A 10,632-nucleotide genomic window follows, 5' to 3' on the forward strand; every position below is an offset into this window, starting at 1 on the left:
GGTTTTGTCTCTGGAGGTTCTCACCCTCCAACTGGGAGGAGTGAATGATGGTGGTGCTGTGGAGTGATAGGGATAACAAAATAAATCAGCTGGGTTTGTGTGCTGCTGGAGACAAATGGAACACTACAGTCAAGAATTACCTGAAATTCCCTGTTATCACTGCATATACTGTTATTTGGTAATTCAGCCTGCTGTGAAAATCTTTGCTATAGTAAAATTTGATTCCTGAAATTACTTTGTCCTTGTGGGAATATTGTGCAACATTCTCTTTTATATCCTGTGTTAGCAGGCGATGCTTTAAGTCAGTTAAAGTGCTGGCCTGCTCCTGCGGGAGATGGGAGCTGCATGCTGTTTGGTTTGTTAACATCTGAGAAATTCTTACTTTCTGCATTGTGCCATGACCAGACTTTGATCTTTTTGTTTTTACCTTTCCTTTTTCTTTCTGTTTCATTTTAATCTCACAGCTGAGCGTGCTAGAGTGGGCTTGGCACCACTGCCTGGAATGAAGGGAACAGATTACATTAATGCCTCTTATATCATGGTGAGGAAGCCAACACCTAATTACAAAGTAAAATCAATTCTAAGGTGCTAAATGCCAGATGCCTGTAATTGTCTTAATTCTGTATGTAATGGCTGTGTATTAACAGATGAGATTTTAACACCTTCCCCATAATGTAAAGCTATTAGCTGTGTTTTATTAAAGATTGTTGCCTAAAAAAATTAAATACTAGGTGCATTTAGGTGGAATGTGTATTTCTATAAGATAGAGTCAAATAAATAGTGGGATTTAGAGTAAATGAAAACATCAGGGTCTCTGCAGAATGGAAATGGAATTATAAAATTATAGCGTGTGTGAAAATATTGTGGAATAAAATGGAATAGGGTCATTATGTGCCCCCAAAGATTAAATTAATGCTTTAAAAGTGTTGAAAGTAGTAAGTAACCATGTGGTTTGTTTTGCTGCAAAAGGGCTACTACAGGAGTAACGAGTTCATCATAACCCAACATCCGCTGCCACATACGACTAAAGATTTCTGGCGAATGATCTGGGACCACAATGCACAGATCATTGTCATGCTGCCGGACAACCAGAGCCTGGTGAGTTAAGCTGTACCTCCCTGCATGGTGCTGCAGCCAATTTTTGAGCTACCTTCTCAAACTTCTCTATAGCTTGTTATAAAAAGACAGGTTTGAGACGTGGGGCTTGATGTTTGCTCTCCCTTTCTGCACTCACCCCTGGGAAAGACATCTTGAGCTGGATGGATCACAGTACTCACAAGCAGCCCACTGGTGATGACAACATCTTAGAGGCCAGGCTGAATGGGGCTTGGAGCAGGCTGGTCTGGTGGAAGGTGTCCCAGTCCATGGCAGGGGGGATGGAATTAGATGAGCTTTAAGGTCCCTTCCAACACAAACCATTCCATTATTCTGTGAGAGCTCCTGAGGGCTGCCTGCATGGCAGGGTGCAAGACACCGATGTTACTGAGGGGCCAGGGACATGGGTAAGGACTTTGGGAGGAGCAGAAATACAAAGCAGGGGCAGTAGAATAGTTGCTTGTTTGCCCAAGGGCTTAAAGCTCAGGCCGTGCAAGACTATGCCTATGCAAGGTTACAAATGCTATTTTTGATGAAAGTGAAAAGCAAACATATATGTTAATTTAAGTGGAAATAATGAGACAGAGGGAGAGAGAGTAAGGAGACCCTGGTGAAATGCTAATCACTACTTCCAGATTTACTAGCACGTCTCAAGAGGGCGTGTTGAAAAGGATAAAGAACTAAACAGTCCTTTTTTTCATGCATGCATCACCGAGGTGAATAGATGGTTACAGACGAGAATGGAAAAGAAACCACCTTCATTACAGCAGGAAAATAGCAGTCATGAGGGGCTACTAAAGAGGCAGCAGTCAATATGCTTCCTGCGTGCTTTGCGATGAAAGGGACTGCAGGCACTGCAAGGCGAAGAGCCTTCAGAGCAATCAGATCGAATCAGAAAGCTCTAATGAAATGAAAGTGTGTCAGGTGGAAATGAAGAGGCTGATCTTGTCTTTACAAGTACATGGAATAGCTCTGCAGAACAATAGTGATTAAAGGGTAAAGGAGGAATGCCGGATTCAGCCACATCCCTTGCAAGGATGCCTGGTCCCTTCTTTCATCTCCACTGTTCCCAAGGTGGAGGCTGGCCTGCGGGGCAGTGGAACCCATGTGTTTGCGGAGTGGTTAGTATGGCTTGTGTTGGCTGGCACAGGACTGAGTGGCAAGGTGCTGAATGTGTAATACCAAGGGACGAGGTGATAATGCACACTACTTTCTGCATAAGGACCTGTCACTTTCTCAGCCATATTACATTGCGTGCTGGCACTTCTGCTTATTTAGGGCAGATTGTCAAGGTACCCAGAGGACTTAGGACCCCAAGTCCCATTTTCAGAACAAACATTTAAGGCCCAAAGCTCAACAGTATCTTGCATATCACGTGCATTGAGTCTCCAGGCCCACAGAAAGAAGCCTGTTTCAGAGATGTGCTCCGGGGTGCAACGGGATGAAGTAGGTTAGTAGTTCATGTTTTCTCACAAGTTTAACATGGGTTATTCAGACACAAGCGTGCAGTGCTGTACATGCTGCCAGAGCAGCTTCTGTGCTTACACTGCAGGGATGACAGGCTCCTAAAGCCAGAAGAAACAGGCTTTGCAGGTATGTGGTGACAGAGCCTAATTTCCTTTCTCTGCTGTAAATTAAGAATTCACAGTTTTTTCTTAAAGAAAAGCTTTGACAGTCTGTTCTCTACATCCTGTCAATTAGGCGACTGCAGCACTGAACTTCCTCCACCATTCAGTCTCGCTGAGGTTTTACAGTGTCCCTTCAGGAGATGAGTTTTTCTGAGGACCTTGCATGAAGTTAAGCCAGTGTGTTTTTCAAGGCTAAGAACATTTGGGTTTCCTCCTTTCTCCTCCCTCCTCCCCTTGCTCCTAAAAAGTCAAGCCCTACAAAAGTGTCCATCAGTCTTCTAGTAGACCTAGCCCACAGACCTTGAGTTTTGGATTAGACCACAATAAACACAAATTAAATAATAATAATAAGCAATTAATCTTTACAGATCAGTGATGTTTTTTCTAAACAGAACTGTGTAGACAGGAGGTAATAAAACCTGGGATACAATATAAAGGTTTAATATGAGTGAGCTAAGATAACCATTTCCCTATGAAACCAATTAAAAAGTAGACGTTACCTGTTTGGACACACAGAGGAAGGATCTGGCAGCTATTAACAGTAAATCTGTTTTAGACAGAGATGGTTTTTAAAGGTCAGCTACTGATCATCTCTATTTATCAAACCAATTTTTTGATCCACTGGATTTTTCAGACACACACAAGGTGTCTGGAAGGCTGTAGTTGTGTGTTGTTTCATTCCTTCAGGCAGAAGATGAGTTTGTGTACTGGCCAAGTCGCGAGGAATCCATGAACTGTGAGGCCTTTACTGTGACCCTTATCAGCAAAGACAGACTGTGCCTCTCTAACGAAGAGCAAATTATCATCCATGACTTTATCCTTGAAGCAACCCAGGTAAAATAAACCTCCAAATGTGGGTCTTGGCTTTTCACCAGAATGTTATTGATGTCCTTTAAATATGGAAGCAGAGTTCAGAAACAGTTTTGATGATTTACTGGTAAATGCATGTGCATGCATGTTGCTCACAGGGGAGAGGTATTCTCGTTGGCTCCTTCTCCATCTCACTTCTACTTCCAGATAGATTCTTCTAGCTAATTAAGACCATAGTATTAATTGTTTGTCTTATTTGAAAGTGAAAACACTGGTTTTTACATTTTGAAATTGCACAAATAGATTTAATTATTCTTTGTAAAGGACAACCAAGGTTTCTTGTCCTATTTTTGCTTATAAAATTCAGGTTATATTTATAAACTTATAGCTTTTTTTTTGGGCACCTTAATTAAGGGATTTTGTGTAAGGACATTGGTTTTGGGCTATAAACCTGCCTCTAGTCTGCTGTCCAGATTGCAGCTGGATTTTGCTACAAAGCATCACTTTGCAAGCCCTTTTAAATTTGAATTCCTTGGTTGCTTTTCTCTTGGTTGACTGTAGAGCTACAGGAGCTCTGAGAGAGGTTTATGTGGACATAAGCCCTGAACTCAAATACAAAATCATTTCTCAACTAAACATTTTGTTAGAGTTGCATGATTTTAGGGCATTAACTGCTACAGAGATGCTACAGCCTTGTGTCTGTTGTCTTCCTTCTATATAAACTGTGTGGAAGAAGAAGGTATCTCTTCAGTTTTTAGTGAGGCTCTTCCCTCTTTCTGCCTGGAGTAGATAAATGTGAAACTAAAGTAGCTAATGGCCAGGTTGGTTTCTCATTGCAGGATGACTACGTTCTGGAAGTCCGCCACTTTCAGTGTCCTAAATGGCCAAACCCAGATGCTCCCATAAGCAGTACCTTTGAACTTATCAATGTAATCAAGGAAGAGGCCTTAACAAGGGATGGCCCCACCATAGTTCATGATGAGTATGTCATCTCTTTTCTCCCATTTATGTGCAGATTGTACAAGGAGTTACTCAGCTATAGGATATTTGTTAGGACTGATATCCATTCTTGCATGGAGTGGATGGGGTTTATTGGTCTAGAGAAAAGGAACTGAATATTTAGACTTACAGGGTTGAGTTTTCAGTTGGCATCTGAGGCTAAATACACTTTGCTTAGTGCAGTTTTTAAGTTCGTCATACTTATAGGTGGACTCAGAAAGTGAGGATGTGTTTGCTTTGTATCTTGGGTTCTTCTGCACCTTGAAGTATCCCATACAAATGCTACAGCTTGTTTCAGAACCCAGCAGAGCCCTGGTTTAGATAAGGCCCAATACGGGCTTATGGAAGCCAGTTTCAAAACGGCCTGAGCTCCTGCCTAACAGCTCGGGTTTAATGTGCAGTGTAAGATGGAACAAGCTCTGCTCAGCTGTGTCTCAGGATGAGCAGCAGAACTGTCTTGTGACAGAGGGCCCAGGTTTTTAGAGAGCAGATTTATTCTCCCTCCTTCTGCTTCCCCATAACCCTCTAAGGGGCCCATATGGTGCCAAGTGGGAGGGCAGGAGCCTGCTAACACAAGGCCAGCATGCCCAAGCACTTCTCTCCTTTTGTAGTGCAGTGGTGAGCATTGTCTTGCCAGCTATGCTTGAATGCCCAATTATAAAGGATGCTAAATATTGCATTGCATATTACTACTTCGCACACATTGTGGAGCTGCAAAATACCATTACAGTGAAGCTGGAGCCTGGATCCAGCAGGATCTCATTGGAGGGACTGTTTTCCTGGCGGACAGAGCACTTCCTGGAGTCATTCTGCCCTTAAAAACCCAAGGAAGCCCAGTTTCTGGTACTGCTTGAGTTGCCCTTGGAGTGAACACTAAGCCAGCATCAATGACTGCTATACCTGCACCTCCCTGTGCTCCAGTCCATTAGACCTTGCTACAAGACAGAATTAGTGGGAAAGTCTGGGAACTCTCCACCTTCTGTGCAAAAGCATTGCTGTTGCTGAAAGAGCTTTTGCTTCACATCAGGGTGTTGCTGCTGCAACAGGTTTTTCTCCCACCACCTCCTGCCTTGCTAATGCACAGTGTAAGCTCTGTTGCCTTTTGCCAGCACTGATTAATTCCAGGCTAGTTTTAATATTCATGCTTTGGGTGGTCTGAGGTTTTGCTACTCTTGCAGTATTTAAGATTATGTTTTACAGAATTAGAACTATTATTGATTTGGGCATTTCATGCTAGACACCAAAAAAAAAATAAATCAAAATCACATTCCCAACAATGCTGAGTCATTCTTTCTGTAAATTGCTTTTTTTTTGGTTTATTTGTCGGATTCAATGATTTTATTTTTAAGCCTAACACATAATGTGGATTCTGCTTTTCATTGGAGCCTAAGCAAATGTAGCTGAAAATGAAAATTTCCCTTTACTACATGCAGCAACCATATCACATAATCCGCTAATAATTACAACTGCAGATTAATTCCAAATGTATGAATTCGCAGAGACTAACTCCATGTGGTATTTAGGAAGTACATGGTGGGATGAACTTAATAACAACATTTCAAAGAAGTTCAGATATTCCAACTCAAGACAGATGTCAAGATTTTTAAATATAACTGCCCATATGTAAGCAAATAGATTTGCTGCATAATTTTCTGTGAGAAAAACCTTCAGATTGTTGGGAGCTGGAGGTTATCAGCCCAAGTAAAATGAGGCCATTGAACCCTCAGGAGCATTTAAGTTGCGTCTCATCAGGCACATACACTGGCCACCTCATCCACTCTCCCTGTAGATAAGTCGCAGCCAGCTATATGGTTCTGCTGCTTCTCCTATAGACTTTTCATCAAATACAGGAGATCTGTTGTCATCTGATTTGTTTCCCATTTCTAAGTCAAATTGAGTTTGCAAAAAGCATGTGAAGTTAAGTCAGCATATGGCTTGATTTCCACAGGAATGCTGTAAAAGCTCCTAGTGGTGATCTTACTATACAAGATGGCATTGCAGCACTTGCTGATTATTTAAGTTCTCTTGTACAGCTAACTCTCCAAACAGTTCAAACAGCAAGTCAGCACCAATGTCCCCTTTTACAGGTGGGACATTTAGACATAGACGTGCTCGAAGTCACAGAGCAGACCCATGGCACAGCCAGGATTTGGTCTCCTGAGTACTGGGAGAGCAGAGGAGAGCTGAGGCTCCTCAGAAGCAGTCACAAGCCCCTGTTGCTTAGGATCCTTTCTGCCTGCAGCTGCACATATGGTTCAAGCATACCCACAGATACAGCAGTAGTAAGGTTTCTACCTGACCAGTATCTCAAGGACACAGTGAGTGGTGCTCCTGATGCATAACCATTGCTCAGGTTCTTACCAAATGACAGCACAGCTCAACTCTTCAGAATCCATAATGTCTCTTGGGTGCCCAGCTCAGGGATGTTGTCTTTGCCAATGAATCAGACCTAAGGAGTACTTTGAGATGTGCCCCATTTACTTGTGAGCACCTCATATCCATGTTAGCTTTCTGTAATTGTCAGATGTGGAGGAAAAGGCAAAGTCTTATTTCTTTCTAATCATTTCTGTTTTGCTTGAGCTCCCACTAATGAATTTAAAATACGCTCAACTATAATGCAGATGCTTTCAGGACATGTGGCATGTGAGAATTGATTTCAGTGTTACAGTCTCCAGTGTTATAGGCTGGGTATTTTTAAATTGCTCACATTCTTCTGCTGATACACTTCTTTGTATTGAATACTGCAGATACCCTGAGATGACTGGTGTACCATCAAATTTCTCTCCTATAAATTAAAATTGCTAAGAATCAGCTAGTATAAAACAAGCATTTAATAGAGAGAGAGATGAAGTACAGTAATCACATAAGACTGTATCAACATTTTCATGGCTCTGTGTTAGTGCCCCTGGTCTGTTTCTGAGTAACTTACTCCTTCGGTGTGGTTTTTCAGGTATGGAGCAGTGTCAGCAGGAACGCTATGTGCCCTTACCACTCTGTCCCAGCAACTGGAGAACGAAAATGCTGTCGATGTGTTCCAGGTGGCAAAGATGATAAATCTTATGCGGCCTGGAGTATTTACAGACATTGTAAGTCTTTAAATGGAATGTAAATGGCTAGTTTACAAGGTTTTCATCTGTGACCAAAAGCATGAACCAAAACACACAGTGTATGCTATCAAGCCCTACAGCTTCTACTACCAAGCAGAATTTGCATTTGAGCTTTTTATTGTGTAAGTTGCTTTCTATGACCCTGAAGCCCACACTGTGAGTCTCTGATTTGCAGTTAAGCTTATTTCTCATACAGTTAGGGTGCTGCTGTACAGGCAGCCCTAGCAGAGAAAGACCTTTCAGCTTCTCATCATGCCCCTGCCAGCCCTGTGAGTTAGGCTGTGGTATTTAACCAATCTGAAGGGATGCAGCAGAGCAGCTAGGACTGCAGGGAGATGATAAAGCTTCAACACTGGTTCTCTTCACTCACTGTGCAGCGAGAGCAGCACCCTTGCCTCAATGTGCATGGCTCTGTGGTACCAGGGAACAACCTGGGGCTGGGCCTCTGGTCTCAGGTATTGTCCTAGCCTCCTGTAGTGTTTAATACAAGAAATTATATTAAATAATTATATAAGAAATCATATTATTTACCAGAAATAATATAATCTACGCAAAACTGGACTTTTGGGTTGACAAAGTTAAACTAGATTAACAGAGGTGATTGCTCTCTAAGTGTTTTTCTTTGCTACATGTATGCTTCTGGTAATGAATATCCATGACCTTCCCTGGAAATGCCACATGTAAGTGCCATTTGTATACGTGTGCTTAAATAACTTGTTCTTTCTTTTCCAGGAACAGTACCAGTTTCTTTATAAGGCAATGCTAAGCTTGGTCAGCACTAAGGAAAACGGAAACGGTCCCATGACACTGGACAAAAATGGTGCTGTGATGGCCAGTGACGAATCTGATCCCGCAGAAAGCATGGAGTCTCTTGTCTAATTGGAAACCTGAAAAGGCACTTAATTTGTAGAACTTCTGAAGACTGAGTGAACTTTTTTGAGGCCTTTTTTGCCAGACTCTAGGTTATACAATAACCCAATTACTTTTTTACACTGATAAAAGTTTTGATATTTATTTTTTGCCATTTTATGTCTTAATGGTATCCTACTGAGCATTTGCACCTCTGTTTATTTCACGCAGTGAAACACAATTTTATCTAGTTTGCACTATATGATCAGTGTTACTGCCTATAATACTCTAATCCAAGACAAGCCCTGATGTGACATTCCATGACAGCAAGCATACGCTTTTTTCTGTTTCATTTAAATGCAGTGAAGTTTTGCTAATGACAGTGACCCTCGAATCTTAAATCTCGAATGCTAGGCCAGATGGATTCTTTCTACAACAGATACCGAACCCCTTCATATCATATTTATTCCTTTAATGATCATGTCACAGTTTTGGTATTCTGCATTCCAGTGGAGCGGATGAGCAGTGTTCATCCTACAGAAGTTGGCAGGTGATGATTAGCTGCAGTGAAGGTGTAGTAGCCTTGTGGAGCTGAAACAATTATTTCTCTATTGTTTCAAATTGCTGGTTTGTCCACTTTACAGGCCTAATACTTGCTTCACATGGAGTATATAAATTACCTACAATATAATTATAAATTAGATGCAATTTATATATGGGACGCAGTGACAGGTTTTGATTTTACAATTTCAAAGCTTACCCATGTATTCAGAAATACGTCGGGTTTAGCTTTTTAACCAGCCCTGTGATGGGAAAGTGTTTTGGTTTTATTCTCATCAGAGCCAATCCAGTGAGAAACCTACTCCAGCCCCCAGTCAGACCTGTTTTCAGCTATATTGAAGGTAGCAATATTTTACAGTACTAAGCTATTCAATATTTTAAACACATTAATTTCCTTACTATTTCTTGACTATGACCTCACACCTAATGGTATGTTACATGATGACAGGCGTTTCTTAATTTCATAACTGTTAGATGCCATTTTTACAGGTGTGTAATTTTCATACTTTAGTGCTAAAACATAAAGTACTGATCCATATTTACTGGTGAAGCAAACTAATAAAAAACAACTACCTATAAAGTTACATTCTCCCTCTTTTTTTTTGCCAGACTAATTCTTTAGCACAAACCAAGCTTATTGTGTTATCCCTCCCACACCAATGAAGTGGTTTCCCCTAGATTCCATAAATAATTGAATTACTGTTTGGAGCATTTAAGTATACATCCTCACTGGCTCCCTTTTCCTGCATATTTGGTCACAGTTCAGCAAGGTCCATCCCTGTTTAACAGGATTAAGTAAGCACATACTTAATTCTCCTGAAAATTAAAGCTAATGCTGTCCTTCATAGTTTGGCTGAGTAGGGAGGGGTGACTGAATCTGCCTTGCAAAGAAGGATCTATGCTGTTTCAACTATCCTGACATTCGGTATACAGCTAAAGGCACTATCCCTTATCTACGGCGTTAGTTTCTTTACCTCTAGATTTCAACTGCACAAAACATGCATTGGAATTTTTCAGGACTTGTCAAAATGTTACAGCATGTTTTATTCTTTTCATTTAAATGTAAACCCATTAATTTCTGCCAGTCCAGCCTTGCTGAAATAACTGCCATTGGGCAAGGCTCTGTGCATTTTCACCCACAAGGAAGCTGAAAGTGAACTGCTTAATATTGAGAGTAGGTATTTTGTTTCAGAACCTCCCGAGGTACAACCCCAATGTGGCCTCACTGAGAGCAGAGGAGCTGTGCCAACTGATACGTGCTAACATCTGGCCTTCTGTTTTTAATAATGGAAAGATTTCCTAGAATAGATACGCTTGATTAACACCAAAGTATTCCAGAATTCATCAGCAAGCTTTTTACACAGTCACCTCTTACTTCTCAGTTCGAACCCTCCCTGCATACAAGTGATCCAAGTAACTGCTCATGCTGAGCACTGCAGTATAGCTGTGGCTTCAGTAAGGAAATCCCATGTCCAGCAACAGCTAAAAAATGTCTCAAAACAGTGCTTTGTAGATTGCATCCCCTTTGCACTGGGACAGCCTAGCCCCAAGGAGGGAGTTAGCTAACGTCTGGTAGGTGTTAA

The 10,632-nt window shown here is 41.4% G+C and overlaps 1 protein-coding gene across 3 annotated transcripts in view; it reads left to right on the forward strand.

Moving 5' to 3' along the window:
* PTPRG (protein tyrosine phosphatase receptor type G) overlaps positions 1-9,633 on the forward strand; it is a 407,805-nt gene extending 398,172 nt beyond the window's left edge. For all 3 annotated transcript variants that reach the window (XM_065687094.1, XM_065687095.1, XM_065687096.1), the window contains 6 exons: positions 465-541; positions 970-1,098; positions 3,411-3,557; positions 4,373-4,515; positions 7,483-7,618; positions 8,372-9,633. In XM_065687094.1, the coding sequence (XP_065543166.1) occupies positions 465-541; positions 970-1,098; positions 3,411-3,557; positions 4,373-4,515; positions 7,483-7,618; positions 8,372-8,518 (779 nt within the window). In that variant the 3' untranslated portion in view covers positions 8,519-9,633. The remainder of the gene's footprint in view (positions 1-464; positions 542-969; positions 1,099-3,410; positions 3,558-4,372; positions 4,516-7,482; positions 7,619-8,371) is intronic.
* The last annotated feature ends 999 nt before the right edge of the window (positions 9,634-10,632 follow it).

The sequence above is a fragment of the Lathamus discolor genome, chromosome 7 (genome assembly GCF_037157495.1).
Source record: "Lathamus discolor isolate bLatDis1 chromosome 7, bLatDis1.hap1, whole genome shotgun sequence".
In the NCBI taxonomy this organism is placed as follows: Eukaryota; Metazoa; Chordata; class Aves; order Psittaciformes; family Psittacidae; genus Lathamus; species Lathamus discolor.